Here is an 18647-nt window from a genome sequence, read left to right as displayed (position 1 = left end):
ACGCTCACCCTTACGCAAGGGCTTCTCCGCACAATCGAGTCTTTGTCACTCGTAATGGAAGCAACTGCCCTGGTCTAACGCTGTAACGAAGGCGTCAGGGAACAGACACAGCCGTGCAGGGCGACTGCTGCAACAAACTACAGGTCAACAGCGTGGACTATGAAACAGTTCGCTTATGAGACGTTAACAACTGATGGATTCACACAGAGCAAAGCCTACACAGGGACAGTCTGCCTAGTGGCGAGGGGAATGAGCGATTCTGATAAATTCTCTGACACCAGTTGTTTGTCCAGAACTAATTACTGTCACATTTTTTAAATCAGGACTTTAAAAATCCCGGTCTAGCAGAAACAAAATATTTAATTTCATTCACAGAAAGACATTCCATGTTGCCGCAGCACAGGACCAGAATTCACTGACACGAAAAACGGGTGTGCACACATCACCCCTCCACTTCCACCTCAAGGAAAGGCGTGTCCTAGTGAGGGACGGCAGAGTTCTAGGCACCAGGTTTCCTAAGCTTGACTGCGGAGTTTTAGGATGAGCATACCTCCCCTCTTCGTGCCCCAATTTCCCTGTCTATGAAGGGGACAGGTACTCATGTGAAGCGCAAGCTCAGCTGCTTTTGAAAGCACTTGAAGATCCTCAGACCCTACAATAAACAGCACATTTCATCCAACCATGCGGTAACACTGCAGGTCTAATAAAAAGGAGTAATTACGGAGACAGATGAAACTTAGTATGTGATAGTTCGCTTTCCAGGATCTCAGAGTCCTTCATGAAAACAAATCTAAGCACTGCTGCCCCAGTTTTAGAGAAGGAAACAGAAGAACAGAGGATAAGTGCTCTGCTTGGGGTGATCCTGGGTCTCTCAGTGGAAGAACCAACTATTATAAAACACCCATTTGGGCTCTGCTGGACTATACTGGAAAGATGATGGAGCTTAACTGCATGTTAATCCTAAACACAATGACATTCTTTTCTTTTATTGATATTTTCCCTGCTGGGTAGTGCAACTTTTATTTAAAGAAGAAAACAAGGCACCTAAGATCTAAGAGGCAATTGACTTGGCGAGATAGCTGATCTCTCAGGAATGCTGAAGCACACACAACGAGAGACTTCCCCATTATTCCTGGAGGTTTACGAGTCTGACTCCGTTGTGTGATGTTGTCAGTAGTTTTGACTGAATCATGAATATATCCAATTATATGTGATGCTGACAGAAAAGAATATTGATAGTCAATAATTATAGGCTTTTCAGGCCAACAAAGTAGCTCTTCCCTCTTTTAATAAATTATCTTATGACATCTATCTTAAAAATTGCTATGCCAGGCCTGACCCAGACTGACTCCACTGACTTTCTATCAGATGCCATCTAAACTCACGATTTATAGTTTACTCACAAAAGGACGGTTAATGTTGCAGATTTTTCAGGAAGCAGTGCAGCTTTTCAGCATGCCTCCCTGCCACAAACACCTCCTCCACTACAAATCATGCAGTCATGCTAATCTCAGGGAGACTAATATATCTGCTCTGCAAAGGGGAAAAAAACCCTGTCCTCTCCAGACTGCTTCTCTTTCTACCACGTGGAAGCTTCTTCCACTGGAAACTCAACAGGAGAGATCAACCCAAATTAGTGATCCGGGAGTCAGGATATGAAAGCTTTGAAGCTAAAGAAAGCTGTGATGGGACTTGCAAAAATAAAGAGAGATTTGACACCAAATTCCAGCTGGCAGCCAGTGGCAAACAGACATCTACCTCACTGAGGCATTTCTGTACGTCTTCCCCTGGAGCTGCTATCCACGTTTTAGTCAGCTAAATATATATTGCACAAGAGGTGCTACTGGCTTTCACTGGAAATTATGGCCCCAAATCGCTTAGGGACATTTGAACACCTCTCTCCAGTGTTTTCTGAGACCAATGAACATCTGGCGAAGACTGATCTGGGCAATGCCCACAGGCTGCATCTAACCAAGCCCTTGTTCTAGGCTCAAAAACATTAAGATTCCCCAGTGGACGCCCCAGAGCAAGGCATCTTGCCCTAAAAGGCATGAATAAGCCTGCCAATGCACCCCAGAGCCAACCCAGCACGGTCAGACTTTATTCGGCAAAATCCGAACTTCTGTTTGCTTGCAGAAGCTGTCACCCACCGGATTCTCCTTCCTTTACTGGCTTTTCTGTCCACTTTCTTCTTTATTTTGCTGCGTAACTTCTGGATGGCCAGCCACTGCCTGAGGAATGCAAAACGACAGTGACACAGTTTTTAGAACCACTTGGCAAACGAGCCTTAGGTACACCGGGGCCTGAGGCCCTTCCCAGCCCTTCCACCTGTCTCGTTTACACAAGTGATCAGGACCGCAGGAAAACAAGTATGAAACCTGAAGTGCCCGTGGTGCTGCTTCACTCCGTGACCACGGCATTTAAACAACGGACATTTCTCCTGGCTCCAGCCACAACGGGGCACGCAGACCAGACCTGCGGATCCCGATGAGCAGTCACTGTTGAGCGAGAATATTCTACCCGCAGGGCAACCCACGGAGGCCACAAGCTTGGCTCCATTTTTCATTCTTTCTTGATTATTGAGTATTTTTAAGAATCTTTAGAATTCAAAATACAATCCTTACAAAATATAAATGCTAAAATCTGTAAAAAAAAAGTCTCTACAGGTACAGCGTTTTTTGTTTCAGCCTTGATTACTAGAACGACTTCTGTTTTGCATATAGAAAGCTCGTGACACAATAGCTGGTCTGCTGCATCCTCAACTGATTCTTTAAGTGAGATGGGTTATGCTAACTTCATGAACAGAGTTACCACGATGCAGCAGATGCTCTGAATTTATTTCCTCCCTCAGTTTTGCAAAATATATTGAAAATGATAAATAAGTATTTCTCCCCACCATCTCTAACTTAAACCCAGCAAATCTAGCAAGAAGCCCTATGTAATGCTCCAACTATTACTACACAAAGCTACAAAAGAAATCAAAGCAATAAACACTTTCAGAACGTGCTGACTGATCCCCAACTGTATTTAGAAGGGAGAGCTCAACTCCTCAAACAGAACTTCATCAAGTCAATAAAGTTTTCAGCAAGGGAAAACTTCTAGTAGTTATAAACATTTTTTTACAAAAACGAGCGTCATCTTACCTGATTTATACAATGAAAACTCGACATCAGGGAAAAAAATCTAGCAAAATCCAATTACTGCAATCTTAATATAATCTTAATTACTGTAATCTATTTTATTGTAAAGTCAGATAAATGTACAATGTAATCACCACTTAAATGTAATTTTGTCTATATCATGTTAAATTATAGTGAATAGCTTTCCATAATATTCCAGACATACACAAAATAAATCTGACACATTGCACTAAAATTTGGGTAATATTTTTCAAGGATAAAAGTTATTTCACCATCACAAAATTTCCTAATGCATTTTCTCCTGCTCCCCATACACACAGCCCACAGTACTTTTTCAGCAGAGAGCCCTACTCCAGCATTTTCAACCTCCCTCTGCTTTTACACTTTCCTAAACCATAGCCCATGGCTATTTAAATGTACACTGTTCATTAAGTGGTATTTGGAAGATTCTTTATTTTCTAACTGTAGAATTAAACAGAGATATAAGCGCTTCCCTGCATGGAATCATATTTCACTTCTGCATGCACGAAACATTCCCTGATATTGTTTTAATTGTATAGTATCTTCTCTTACAGCAGGGAGAGAGCATACACAGGAACTGCTTTAACAGATCTCACGACAGAGGGTTTGCTCCTCTAAAACAATGACGAAGCAGAGCTCATCGTGAGAAAAGGCCAAATTTCAGCAGCGGGCAGTCACTTTGTCTAGGTCCCCCTTGCTAGGGTCAGTTCAGTCACCCCTCTAAGTATTCCCTCCGTGCTGCATGAACCACTGAGAGTTAGAAATCTCCAAAGTCTGAAACAAGCCTTTTACAACTGGAAAGTATCCTCAGGGGATCACAGACAAACCAGGGCACAGCTTAACGGCTGGCAAACTCAGAGTCAGTCAATGTGATCCATAATGAAGGAGTATGTTACACAGGATGGCTTTCCTGACTAATGTTCTACTGTTTTATTAATTTGTTATGCAGTCTCTTACATCCAGATGCTTTCTCCAGAGTAATTAAAAATTCTGCCCTCTACAATGACCTGGACTGAAAGCCGACAAGCAGTTTTGCACTTCTGGACTGGTGAAGCTAGTGATGGTACAGACAACTTCCTACTTACCTGCCCATTGCCACCTGGTCATTGGGGTCCCATGAAGTGGTTTTACGTTCTATGAGTTCTCGAAGGAGCTAGAAGAAAGACAACAATTCCATTTAAAAGCACAGTAAAGACATGTTAATGCAAACAGGCTCACAGGTTTCTCAGAAGACTTAAGAAATTAGCTGCCAAGTTCCCAAGGCAACCTGTACACCTTATTTCTTGAAACCTCCTAGAAAAAACCAAGCCAAGAACCAAAGCTTTTTAACATTCCGTCAGCACGAAGGAGTTTCCCAAGGGAAATAGCTGATGGCTCTGACAAGGTCCAAGCAAGGAAGCAAAACCCTATGCTAAAAGTGTAAGTACCTGTAGATCGCCCCCCTCTTCCAAAAAAGTTCCCACAGAATACGCAATTGGAGCATAACACTGCAGGTCACTACAAAGAGTTTGTTTGTAATTTCAGATGGATCCAGGAGTAGTACAGTCTTCCCTTCAATGCATCACGGTTTATTGAGGTGACATGCAGCATCATGTCTTTCATCTGAAGAGAATCTACACGGTTATGCGGAGCCAGAGGGGCACAACTTTGCTGCACCATGGTCCAAGCACCAGAAGCCCCACACAGGCAAAGCAAACTAACGATCTCAGGTCTAAGCAATGGCAAAGGTCTGGAATCCCCGGCTCTGGGACTGTCAGATGGGCCAACCATCTGGTAACTGCTGGTCCCAAGAGCCCAGAGCAAAGTGTGCAGTCCCATGGAGGACAAAAAGGTGACAAACTTGTGGGGATGTGAGCAGCTGAGCCTGACAGGAGACGGTCGTTTCTCACACGGAGGAGCAGAATGAAGAACTCAGCTTGTATTTCTGAGGTCAGTACTGTTCCTTGGGCTTTGGAAGAATAAAAAAAGGCCTGAATGTTCCCATGGGCAAGAGATGTAACGCAGGCAGATCTGCAGTAAGAACTCTGTCCACAGGTCTCACCCCACACTTCAAGTGGGGAGGGCAGGGGGGAACTGAAACACTTCACCAAACAGAAGTCAAGCACTGCTGGGCAACAACACTTGCCCAGAGGAACAGTACAGCAAAATAATTTTTGTAGCTAGAGCAGGAACGTTCAAGCAGGCTTTTCTATTTCTTTTCACATCCTGAGGGTTGGGTTTTGTCCTTTTTGCTTCCTGCAGCCAAAGAATATTGTGAACAGCCTTTTTGGATACTTGACCAGTGCTATATGTTTATCACCACTCACTGTAAATTGTATGTGCTGTGCCTTGGGTATTAGCCAACATATTAACACAAAGAACAGAAATAAACCCTCCAAAACTGAGGTGCACAGGCTGCCTTCCAGATGCCGACATTTCACTGACTAGTGAAGTTACTGCCTCAGCTCAGAAAGGGCCTGAAACAGACCCACCTGGAAACCAGAGAGTCCAGGCAATTCCACAATGCTGGAGAAGAAAGGATGAAAGAACCTCTTCCTCCACCCTATACTTTTGCTCAAGTAGGAGAGCTGGACTGCAGCGGTCAATGGAGGTACAGCAGCAGTGACGGAAAGCAGGGCTTGGGGAGCATTCGTGGCCCTGGCTGTAGTCTTCACCTGGCCCAAGACAGCACGCACAGACAAGGCAAGAGGACAACAAAGAAGCTCCACATCCTCCCTTGCAGCCGGGGATGTATATAAGGAAATACCAGCTCAAGTGAGACGACAGCACAGCTTAGCTATTGACTGCGACTGTGCTCTGAGCAGCCTGCCCTCAGACACCTTCGCGGGCACCAACGCTGCCCACCGCGTGCAGCTGACACCCAAAAGCTGTCCCGGGTACAGCACGATGGGAGAAACTCGCTGGCTCCCATAGTTTCTGATCACTTCAGTACACTGCTGGAGAGAGGGAGGGAAAAGGTGTGCACCCCACAAAGAAAAATGCCATAGAGGTAGATGAGTATCATTTTATGACCCTTTTTTATTTTCAGATAAGAGACACTCCAGCAACAGAGATAATCTTTATGCTTGTCCACTTCTTTCCTCTCCTTCAAGGCATACATCATATTAAAAAAATAAAAAAGAGTGATTTGAGCATAATTAAAAACCTGTCATGACTTTTTTTCTATTTGCTTATTTTTGGAGATTATTACTGCAGCAATTACATTTAGAAACTCCAGGAAGAAAGGCCACTGGTTTATTATCACTAGAAAACAGCAAGCTACTTCTCTGCCCTGCTTATCTGATTGATTCTCCACATCTTTCTGGCACACAATCTATCAGTTTATCTCTCCCACTTCATCACAGTCACTTCTGGCAGCTAAATACAAGATCCAAATCCAGTGTTACACAGACATACGACACAGTAAACCTATGTAACACCGCCACTCTGTAAACAGCTGCCCTTAAGGCTAAGCAGAAATGGGATCTTGGTTTCTAGTCAATATTCTGTCAAAAGCAAGGTGGGAGGGAGGGTTTTAACAGCAGCGAGAAATGGTGCAGCAAGGTTTTAGTGGTTTGTTCCTGTACCGGCAATAAGGTGTGTTTACTATCTCCTCTTATCTTGCTTCCTTGGCACGATGCACAGAAAAAACTGCTGAGTAGTCATGGCAGAGGCTACGGCACAAGAAGACAATAAAGCACAGACGTCCTACACGAGAACTAAGCTGCAAGGCATTTTCAGCAGGACTTGCTCTTGCTGCTGGCCCACCAAAGCCAGTAGACTAAGGAGTGCCACCAAGGTCTCACAGCTATGTCCCCACTGGTTAGAAAATGATACACTTTGGGGGCAGGTTCCTAATGCTGCACCTGGGAAGCGAGCAGGATCTCTTTGGACAGGATCACACTCCTTTTGGCAAGGCAGCATTCCCCGTGACAGCTGCGAAGGGCACGGAGTTGAACCGTGTGCCACTTCGCACGGCGACAGCAGGGATCCCATGATTTGCTGGGGGGCACGTCCTCTCCTCTGTGTACAGAGGATCCTGTCACCAGCCTTAGCAGGGGAAAGCTTGGTGCAGCAGTAGGAGACTAAACCCTGCACACAGTCGTCCCCTCTGCACTAACCAGGCCACCAGCCGACCAGCCGTTAGCTGAGGCAGAGGCGGTTTTGCTGACCTTGGGGCTGACAGTGAAATGTTCTTCCAGTGCAGCGTCAACTGCAGGACTGGGGACACTGCTGGGGAGAGGAGAGGGAGACAAAAAGCTGAGGGGGAAGTAAAAAAAGAGCAGGGACAAGAGGGAAATCAGGAAATAGAAATAAAAGCTGCGAAGCATCTTATTACATCTAAATAGTGTACGTCTTAAAGCTAAAGTTATAAATCATGCTAACAATGGTTACTAAAATAAAAGTGGATGTAGCCAGAGGCTACCACTGAAAAAGTCAGTCTAGACCTGCCTCGCTGCCTTTGGTCTTTAAGGATTTGATTAGTTTTTCCGCTTTCTAGTTCAGAGTCTTGCATTCAGCCCATGCTCCAAAGTCAGCTTGGGCTCAGGATACAGAATGAATGATAAATTCATTTACTGAATAAAGAAACACTGTTTTCACAGCACAAGACTTAAAACACTTCCGAAGCTGTAATATTTCATTAAGCTTGGTGATTCTGGTTAAAATTTATTAGTCAAAACAGAAAACTCTCATCAGACCCCATATATTCCATTAGGAGTGATATATGGTGTCTCCCAATGTCTAATTATTAACTAGGAAGTGTAAGTAAATCACTATCAGCCTTAAGCCCTGATGTGTGAAGACAGAGTTTGAGTTAGGCAATTTCAGCATCAAAAGGCTTTGATTTGAAACATATCCTTTTTCGCTTTCCCTCCTTCACCTCTTCACATCTTCCCCGAACTTCAAAACCCCAAGCTCAGTCTCCCATGCAAGCAAGCACAACTGCCCGCCTGCAACGAAGTGCAACCACGTCCAGCAGCCTGCAGCTCAGCAACCAACTCCCAGCTGCTCCTACCTAGCGAGGGCTGAAGCCGGGAGGACAAACTACGTGAAAAGTGGACAATGGGCAACAGTAAGCAGAAGAAAGTTGTTAATGCCAGTTTTATTTGTCGTTGGAATGAAGAGGCGATGCTTGCCACAAGAGCTCCTGCACGCGGGTGTTTCTGAACTCAACAAAGCTTCATGTCACAAGTCAAGACGCATTCGGGAACGCTGTTAAAATCAACCCAATCAGACTCCTGAGTCAAAACCAAGGACTACCAAGCACAGGAGTAAAGAGAAGCACACAGATGTCGCCTGGTCTGCCAAGGTCCACAAGCCGTGTTCGCGGAGGGCTGGGAGCAGATGGGAACTGACTCCCCTTCCTGTGTCCTGAGCACGCCAGAGAGCTTAACATCTGCAACTGCTAACGAAGAGCAAGGCAGCGTTCGTGCAGATGTCCCAAGGCACGAGCTTCAAAAGCGGTTAGCATTCACCTGCCTTTGCTGACACCAAAGCCATTGTTAAAATTTACACTGAAGTCAATGAGGTGTGCTTTCTAAAGAATTCACCTTAAAAGGACTCTCTCTCCACACTACTCAGAGAGACGCACGCAAAGTGCATCGTACGAACTTCGAGGGATTTAGAAATGCCATCAGGGTGTTGTTCAAGGGTAACAGAGATTCATTTCTCATTTTAGAGGTCAATTTTTCATTTTAGAGGTTAGGTCTCATTTTCATGCACTATCTATCCGTGTTTCTAACACTACAGTTGCTGACCTTTCCGATTTGCAGACCCCTAAGAATTTCCAGTTGAGACAAAGAGTTAAGTACAGCTGAAATCAGCCTTGGGACAAAAGGCTCACTTTTCTCAGCCCTCACAGACCTCACAAAAGCTGATCTATAGCATATCACAGGAAACAGTTTAGTTTACAAAGCTTAGAAATACAATCAGAACAAAAGACACACCACTTCTCTGAGGTTATTAAAATCTTCAGAAAAGCTAGTAAAGGCACGGGTCATTTCTGCTACGGTGCATCAAAGCCACCTACTCTGTCTTGCAAGCGGCACGGCTGCCTTGGAACTCAGCAAGACAGGTAGGCGAGGAGGTGAGGCGCAGCTGTACGGGGGAGCCAGCTGTGCTGGCTGCTGCGGGGGGAGCCGGAGCAGTCCCGCTGGGCGCCCTGCGCCAACAGTCCCGTCAAACAAGGGGCCGACGACGTTCATTTTAAAACAACAGAAGAACGGGAAGGCAGAACGTCGTACCGCTTCTGCCATCTCAGTCATTTGCTGAGAGCAACAGAAGCAGATTCAACTAGCTGTGGATTCTGAAACAACAGGAGCAATGTGAGAAACCCAGACGGCAGGCTTACCGGCTGCCGCTTACCTTCACCAGAACACTCTGTCACTCCTTGTGCTAGAGCAATACTCACTTTGCTATTGAAGAACTCTAAAAAATTTGCACATTGCTTATGCAGACTTTTCCAGCTAAATGTGTATTTGTTACTAGAGGCAGCAAACAAACGATCTGTGTGGTGTGAAGGTCTACTAACGGCGCTCCGCTATCTTTTAACACAGAATCCTTTCAAAAGCTCAGGCAAATCACCTTCATCCTGCCTCACACAGCTGCAGCATCACATGTCACACTGAAAAAACGTGGTGGTGTTAAGTTATCCTGCAACAGTTCAAAACCCAGTTATTTTTTAACAAAATCACAGCAGGAAAAAAGCAGAGAGAAGCTAAGTACAACTTGTCAAGCCCAAGTAAAGAAGTCAGACTACAAACACCAAACACTTTTCTCCTCTTTCCTGGTAAAAATGCAAACTCACTCCACTACAGAACAAGTTGACAAAGCTACATTTTATCAATGTAGTTTCAATACTTTCTAATTTAATTTTTTTCTCCTTTAGTCTTTGGAGATACATGGTAAATCACATTAATTTTTCCTTCTTTTTCATATTTATACACCATACAATTATTTAAAACAGCATAAATTATGAAGAGGTTGCTTCTAGTCAAGGGGTCTTTCAGCATACATCTCACACTGCATTCTGCCCGGATGCAGAAGCAAGCTGTTTCTTTTCCTCTTCCAACCTCCCACACACCAGTAGCGTAACACCGTCCAGATTTCTAGCAACACCAGAGAAAATTTTGACTGCAGCTCTAATATTATTTTTAAATCCCCTTGAAACACTTGCTTAAAACTTGATTTTCTGCAATCAATTTATAATGGAAAAACCTGAACTGCAAGATGAAATCACTGGACAGTCTCTTTTTAAAAAACATCTTATTAAAATTCAGTTTTGTATAAAATAGTCATTGACTTGCGTATTTTCTAATAACCCATTAACAGAAGTTTCAAATCAAGCTTTAAAACGTGTTATTAACCATCTACCCAGCCATTTGAAAGATACATGCCTGTGATAAGAGTATTGTATTGCCATTAACCTGTGGGATGGTTCGAGACATCTCTTCTTCACACAAAACTCTAAATGCATCTAATTAAAGCCACGAGATCAGCTGTCCATATTAATCACTCACCAGTTTAATTAAGGTAAACCAGCTTGTCAGAAAGCCAGTCTTCTCTCTATTCTTCACCATTATCGACTTTTAATAGTTCACTGGATTAGTAATTACTTGTTTATGGCCTTATCAAATACCTGGGAGAGAAAACCACAGGATGTGCCCAGGAACTGCTTTAGGCCAGCTCTGGCTTGGGACACAAGCGGAAATCTACCCCATCAGATAAAGTTTTCTAAAAAGCCCTACAAAGTGATTTAGACACAAGTACAACCCAGCAGAGAAACACACTGAGCTACAAGTATCTTAACAAGAGATTCAGACCTGGAAGCTCATTTTGTGGTTACTCCGATTAACACAGGCATTTTGAACACTAAGCTAGGGAAAAGGAAGCTGGTGAGATCTCTTGCTCACTTGTAAAAGCCGCATCTGTCAGAGTGCGCACGAGTGGGCAGGCACGTACAGTGCCTCTCCATGAAGAAAGTTACAAGTCCCACAATTCAACGTTTTCTACAGGATCAACTCCTTTCCTAAGTCATTCGGGGTACAGATACGGAAGGGAGCAAGCCTCTTCCTCGCTGTTCAAGCATGCTCACCCCGGGAGTAAACCCCAGACAGTAACAGCTCATTTCAACACAATGCAGTAGCTGAGGAATGACGGTCCTTGCCAACCCACTGGCAGTCCTGCCTGGCAAGCTCCTGGCATCTCTGAGATGCCATCATCATCATCTTAGCGTTTCGCCGAATGTTCCCCATCCACTTTGGCTCCGTTCAGCTTCTGGAGGTTGTGGTGATCACAGGCAAAACTGATCATTGCGGGCTGTTGCGACATACAACCAAAATCCGGGGGAGGAGAGAGCCCGAGAGTGGAGGAAAAAAGGGATTATGTATATTCCTAATTCTCCTTAGGCATACCTGCTGCCATCAATGATGAACATTTGTTCTGGGAAGAGCTGCTACCAGTGGAACGCTTAGCATATGAACACTAACCTAATTCCTGTTGGAAATAACCCAATTTCCACTCCCTCCTTTACTAGAGGAGTATTTCAACCTAATAATAAAATCTCCACTGTAGCATGTCAGACCAGCAGCTCCCTGGTAGCAAGCTGGAATTTTAAGTCTTAATGCTGCAGTATCAGCTGTAATGAATTCTACGTAAACATGACTTCTAAAAATAAAAAGCCTTTTTCTTCCCTTAAAACCATATATGAAGGAGAGTTCAAAAGCAAAGGAGATGGGGTCTAGCCTCTCACCACTGTCAGTAATGAGGATACTTCTGAAACAGTTTAACTATTCCCATCCACTGCAACCCAAATAAAAATATTTCACTGGCATTATTCAGCTCAGCTTTACATTACCATTCAACATAGGCCACCACAATAAAAACTGTAACTGCTTATAAAGCAAGTGAAGAATATGAGAAAAGGCAAAGTGGGATAAACAGACAAAACAGAATTAAATCCTGAATAGTCGTAAAATTCCAGCAGCACCACATGGTGAATTCCACTGAATACCAAGACCTGGACAAGAAAATTGGTTTTCCACAGGAAAAACAAATTCATTAAAAAAATTTGCATTATAATCTATAACAAAAGAGTATAGCTACTTATTCTGTTATCATTAACTTGTGCACATTCATCAGATCTCGTTCATTTTTACTTGCTTAATTTCACACTGAAATACACAGGAAGTTGGTTTCCAGTGTCTTTCTTTATGTGAATGTTTGCCTTTAATAAACCATAAGCAGTAATCAAAATAAACTAGTCATTATAAAATGTTGTTTGGAAAAATCAAAGCGATACTAAAAAAGTTCGGATCTAAATTTAAATACAAAGAAAAAAGCACCCGTTGAAATGTACGCATATATTTTCCAATAAGTATTATGCACAGAGGTCAGAGTTTCTGAGCAACATCAGGTCCAGCAACCAGAGACGTGGCTGACGATTGCTCCCGAAGACCCGGCTCCTTTTCTACATTTTATATATATATGTACATCCGCACACGCAATCACACACGCACACAAAAGCGCTGCACAGTTATGACCCATCTGAAAGAAAACACATTCACTGTATTGTCAGCGCTCTATTGTAATGCACTCTACCCTTTCTGAATGCGATGTTCAGCTTCAGCTTACCACCCTGACAAATAAAGGAAAGCACTTTATGAAACCAATTTAATTGGGAGGTGACAGAAAACATACAGCCATTTTCTTTAGCCTTATCACTGAATTGGCTTCAGCTCCAATCTCTGCCAAATCCCACTCAACAGCAGACATTAACCAGGTCAGCGGAACAGGTGCTGCGCCGTGTCTGGCAAGGGGCTGGCATCCCCACAATTACTTGCACACAATGAAGCAGTAATCTTTACAGATCATCTCTCCCAAGAAGCATATTGGGGATGGGAGGAGAGGAGAAGGGTGGAAGGGAGGGAGGGAAAGAGGGAGGAAAGGATTAAAAATAACCCACAAAACACCAAGCAGGAAAGGAAAATGAATGTGTAGCTGCCTCGCGGCTCAGCAGATGTCTGTGCGTGATGTACGAGGCTGGGATAAGCTGTCGTAGCCCGCTGCCAGAGAGTGGTAAGTGATTAAAGCCTCCACCGGGCTAAGCACCATATTTAGAGTCTATGGGGTTTCGAAAGTTGCACCCATTCCTTGCTGTGCTGCCAGATGTTGTTGGCTGGTCCCGCTCCCATTCACTGTGCGCGGGAGGCAGCAGTTGGTAGAGCAAGGAATGCAATCTGGAACGTTTCCGGAGGTGCCGTACATTAAACCGGTGTCACCCATCCTTCACCTCTACCGAACGCTGAAACAACTCCAATTTGCTGCCACTTGCCTCTTGGGAAATGGCCAAGATACAGTTGTGCCTGGCAGACCCATTTGTTTTACTCAGGTGATTCTCTTCCCTCAATGACCTCTATTAGTTTAAGTTTTAATTTAGATTAACCCCAGCACCCCAATTAACCAGTGAGGGGAAAAGCTAAGCTGTGACTAGTCATATTTCTGAAATCACAATTTATCGAAGTTAAAGTTATTAGAAGGAAAGATGGGCCATTCATCTATTGCTATTGTTCTTTTAAAAATTTAACATTTCATGGCCAATGAGTACCTTCTCTGCACAGCTCCACGGACTGTCAATCACAGCTATTTCTCCTCGACCACCTCACAATTTTGTTACACTAAGTTAATTTGTTCTGTGTTCTTAGGGTCCACCTGGCCCCCAAAGCTGGGCTTCTGGTCCACTTGGACCCCATATTCCACCTCAGTATTATTTCACTGCGTTACAGCTTTGGCCTCTTCAACCACTGCCGCCAACAAGACAGGCGCTCTGTGATGGGGATTTTAGAGCCGACACAGACGAAGCCGGCACCTTCACCTGCCCAAGAGATGCTGCTCAATTCACAGCAACACTCACAGAGATGCTCTCACAATAAATACACAGCCTGGAGAGGAGCCAGCTCGGAATATAACCCTGCCTCTGAGGCAGGCTGCCCTGAGTAGATCCCTCACAAACATTAAAGATTCAAATTCTCCTAATTCTGCACTAGGTGAGGTCTACTGCAAAAACTTTCTTGGACATCTACAGCAGTAGGTTTGGAAGTGTGTTGAAAACCTTCTTGGAGGGGGATAAAAAGGCAGCATTCAAGTCCTCTGTATTTCTTATCCGTAAAACAGATAAGAATTACCAATTTAATACATCTTTTTATTCACCTTTAGTCCTGGCTCTGTACACGAAACCCCAAATTTTGAAAGTATTTAAATGCTTCTGGTTAAATCAGTTACCAGAGCACAGTCACATGGCAACAGCTCTCTTCCACTGCCCTAACACTTTACTATCCACTCTAGTAACTATTCAGATCAGAAATTTCTGCCTTTCTAATGATCTAATGATACTTGTTTCATCCTGAAGTTAAAGTTCTCTGCGGATCATGAGAGTAAAACTAGTTTTTCATGCACTTGGGCAGGACTTACAGTGAATCATACTCCTCAATATATGGCAATTCCAGTATTTCCTAAAGCTGGCACTGTCATTTATTAAATAAGTTACAAACACAAGGTTTCCCTAAGCTGCAGCCTCCATGCCCTGGGTGCAGATACTGGTTCTAAGAATTCTGCAAATACAAAGACTAACTGGCCTAAATCCAAGCTGGCACAACTCCAAGAAAAGTGCTAGAGCAGCCCTGCAGCTTTTTCATTCGGTAGGTAGAGGAGATGATTTAGGTTGAGATGAGAGTAACTTCAGTATTTTTGAGGATCTACTAGAATTGTTTTTCATAATGGGACTCTACCCACAGAGAACAGTCACCTTCAGAGAATTCAGTAATTTTTCTCTTGTGTAGCAATGTTCAGCAGCGAGAACAGGCACAGACCCTAGCCTGCAGCCCTGACTCGCTAAGCACAGCAGCGCCAGTCAGCAGCAAAGCTTACATCCACCATGCAAGTCTGAGCTCACACAGCCCTGTATCGAAAGTTGAGAGTGACGTCCTCTGAGGTATCTACAGAGATATTGGATGTTAAAACAGGTAACTGAGTTTCACTGGTAAGAGAAACTTCGAGCACCGAACTGACCGCATCAGCTCTGCAAGTGTTAAAAACCAACATGAGCCACAATTCCAATGCAGATTTACAATTACCTACCTGGTGATAAAAGTCATCATCATCAAATATCTCCTCATCTATGTCCTTCAGGTGCTTGTTGGAATCTGACTGAGGGAGGACTTCCTAGAAGCGCAAAGGAAATACTGAGAGCTCGTAAGTGCGTACCTCTGTCCCTAACTCTGACAACATCACGTGCAGCAGCTTGAAAACACACTCGAAGATATGAAGGAATGGAGAAAAGCTCCAAACATAACAAGCTTTTAAGGACTAGGAATACACTTAAAGGCAAGGCAGAAATGCTGCCAACGCCAAAACAGATTTATGATACCCTTACTGGGAAATAAATAGGATTGTGCAAAGTCTTTCTGGCAAAATACTACAGATATTTTTAACGTAATGGCAAAAATATATCTTGCAAGCGCAGTAATTCTACAGGATCTCTCAGAATTGAGTATTTATTCATTCTTAAATACTAAATTAATAACAGACTTACTACTAACATATTCTGTAGGTTATATGCAGTATGATTTTAGAAGTGACTTTCTGGGTTAAAGATTCTAAACTCCAGAGTTTTGTAGCTTCTACCTCAAAAAGCGGATTTAGTGAGCATCACTTCCCACAGCAGAGGAGAGGCACAATCACAGACCAAAGTTTGTTTGCCCCTGTCAAGAGCCGGCACAGGAGATCATGCAAACACCAGAAAACTGCAAGTGAAACATCTACGTCTTTTTGTTAGCCATTACATTACAGGAATCAACACTCAGATCTCCTTCATAAACCTCTCACAAACAAGACTATCACCTGCGGGAGGCTCGAGCTGTCTGTCTTGCGGGGAGTTTCACTGCTGCTACAGGGTGAGTTACATAAACAAAATACCCTTACCGAATTATCAGGCAAAGATTCAGGCACCGGAGGAGCTTTCTGTTCCTGCTTTCCCAGCACTGTATACACTGATCGCTTGGTCTGTGTCCGCCGTAGCAATCTCTCTTTGTCCATCATAATATGATCAATCTGAGTCAAGATTGAACGCTCAAAGGCACCGAAACCCTGCAACAACATTAACTAGTGTCAGATAATGCAGAAAGCCTTTCCTCAAGGCAGCAGTGTTCCTCTATCTTTCCATGTCAGCGGATAAGCAGACAGCATTCCAAGAGGAGGGGGTTTGGGTTTCGTTGCAGGGATTTCTGCTAGGATTTTTATTTGTTTCTCCCTCTCTCTCCCTTTTCAACCTGAGGCAACCTGATGCCTGGCTTAATAGAATGCCTTTGCTGTTCTGGCTCAGATGAACTTCCCAATGATTAATACTAACTCAGAGATGTTAGGAGACCCTGGATCTTCGGGTGAAATGATTACCCATTGTATTAAAGTGTACACTTCATGGAGGAGGAGAGTCACAGAAGCCCCTGTTATAAAACACAAACAGCTTGTGGCTCAGCAATAGCTGCATCTTCAGAGAGCTTACTCGCTGCTGGAGTCTGGCTATGATGAGATGCCTGTTTGGAAGAACACCAATACTACCCAAGAGTTTTTCCCAAAACTCGGGAAATCATTTGCCCCTCAAAATCTTTTTCCTGCCCATTTGCTCAAAACAAAAGAGACCAGCTTATGCCTTTGAAATCTGAGGGCTGAGCTTCATTCCAAACTCCTTTAAGGTTGGGGAAAAGTGTATACCTGTGCATTTCATTCTTCCTGCTGTAACTCTCTGCCTAACTTGGAACATTCATGATATGAGCCTTTCAAATCAACTTGTTCCACCAATCTCTGCTAAACGATAAGCATGTCAGCACACACAAACAAGGACTTGCCTTTCCTATTTTGCCAGATGCCAGCTTTGTCTTTTCATGCCACTTCTGCAAGACGTTGTTCCGGTACGTCCTGAAGTCAGCATACCGCTTGGCTATGAAATCTGCGTATTCGTCCAACGTCAGCTTTCGTTTGGGGAGGCTCCTCCTCTTCTGCTGAGCTTTATCCACTTGCTCTTCATCACTACTGCTAGGGATTTCATCATCGCTACAACAAAAATATGCAGACTTTAGTCTACCCTACACCTCTCTAAGGCAACGTATATGAATTCTTAATGGCCCCTCCACTACCACCCACGCTTTTTCCACACCGTGGTGCGATTTCTGGCAAAGACCCATGGTTTAGCCCCTCCTCCATTATCAGAAAGATTACAAAACAGCCTTCCCACACTGGCAGCAGGCATTCAAATGCTCATTTGTCCAGAGTGTGTCTCACCCAGATACAGCAGCAACTGAGAGAACAGCAGAGAGTGAGTATGGTCAGGAAGGCTGTGCATTGTCCTGTTTGTTGGAGAGTTGGAGACCAAAGGATTTGGGAAGGTCTTGTCTTATTTTGTATTTACCTCTCAGTTTTTGATTGCTTTCCATCTACCAGATGCCTCGTGCCTGGGTATTGATAAAGCAGCTCATCTTGAAGGTCCACTAATACTTTCAGCAATGCCTCCAGGCTTTTACAACCTGCAGAACAAGAGACACAAGTGGCAATTTCCCACTGATCCTTGCTTCTGGTGAAGACTTAGCTTTGCAGTGCTTAGTTTCTCATCTTCTGAATCTCTGCCACAGCTACTGCATGTCCCATTAACTGTTTTTCTCTAATCAGAGATATGGTTTTATCTTCAAAGTGATTTATAGCTGTTAATGTCAACCACCACCACGCTGGGAAAGAAAACACTTCTTTCTACAAAGGGAGGAAAGGAGGCAGGACTGCCTTCTAAACATCTGCCTGGCTGCACATCGGGAGGATACTGATCTAATGTTTCATCGACAAACATTCAGACTGCAGAGCCTAAAGGATTAACATATTGAAGAAGCAAGTATTGTGTGCAGAAGTGTCTGATGACACATGCATATGACAACAACCTTTTTTGCTGACTAACTCATTTCTTTCCTGTGTGAAGTTCTGCAGCACAGGCCAGCTTCAGCTGAATATGAAGCAACACAAGGGAAAATGTATACATATACATCCCGTCTAAACGTGACCTCCGACTTTTCTTTCTTTACATAATGTGCATGTTATAGGGAGCAGAAGGAGGGAGAGCAAGAAAAAAAAACGAACTCCTGCAGGGCTGTGACTACTGCTGGTTTCTATGCCGCTGTGCTCACCACGCAGGAGGTATAAGATTGTAACTAAAAATAAATGTAGCAAGATCTGATCTATGGGGAAAACTTAAACAATGACCTAGCAAGTTTAATGAGAGGATTCTGATCAGAAAAGCAGAACTGCAGGTCCAGAGACCCTTAGAAAGAGAGCAAGTGAAGAAAAGATTGGGGTGGAGAGGTGTACCAAATGATCAATACATGGTGTGGAGGTTAGTTTTAGGGGGATGAGTAGTTGCTTTCTAGGGTATTTGCAGACACAAATCCTGAATGTAGATCTGATGCTATGTAT

The 18647-nt window shown here is 43.8% G+C and overlaps 1 protein-coding gene across 2 annotated transcripts in view; it reads right to left on the bottom strand.

Moving 5' to 3' along the window:
• Positions 1-18647, bottom strand: part of AATF (apoptosis antagonizing transcription factor) — a 56265-nt gene that overhangs the window by 17639 nt on the left and 19979 nt on the right. For both annotated transcript variants that reach the window (XM_075439954.1, XM_075439953.1), the window contains exons 5-10: positions 17602-17716; positions 17042-17246; positions 16119-16283; positions 15276-15359; positions 4247-4314; positions 2151-2231 (exon numbers count right to left, since the gene is read on the bottom strand). In XM_075439954.1, the coding sequence (XP_075296069.1) occupies positions 2151-2231; positions 4247-4314; positions 15276-15359; positions 16119-16283; positions 17042-17246; positions 17602-17716 (718 nt within the window). The remainder of the gene's footprint in view (positions 1-2150; positions 2232-4246; positions 4315-15275; positions 15360-16118; positions 16284-17041; positions 17247-17601; positions 17717-18647) is intronic.

The sequence above is a fragment of the Opisthocomus hoazin genome, chromosome 20, assembly GCF_030867145.1.
Source record: "Opisthocomus hoazin isolate bOpiHoa1 chromosome 20, bOpiHoa1.hap1, whole genome shotgun sequence".
In the NCBI taxonomy this organism is placed as follows: Eukaryota; Metazoa; Chordata; class Aves; order Opisthocomiformes; family Opisthocomidae; genus Opisthocomus; species Opisthocomus hoazin.
Note: the sequence above shows the minus strand (reverse complement) of the source record. Positions and strands in the feature narration are given on the sequence as shown.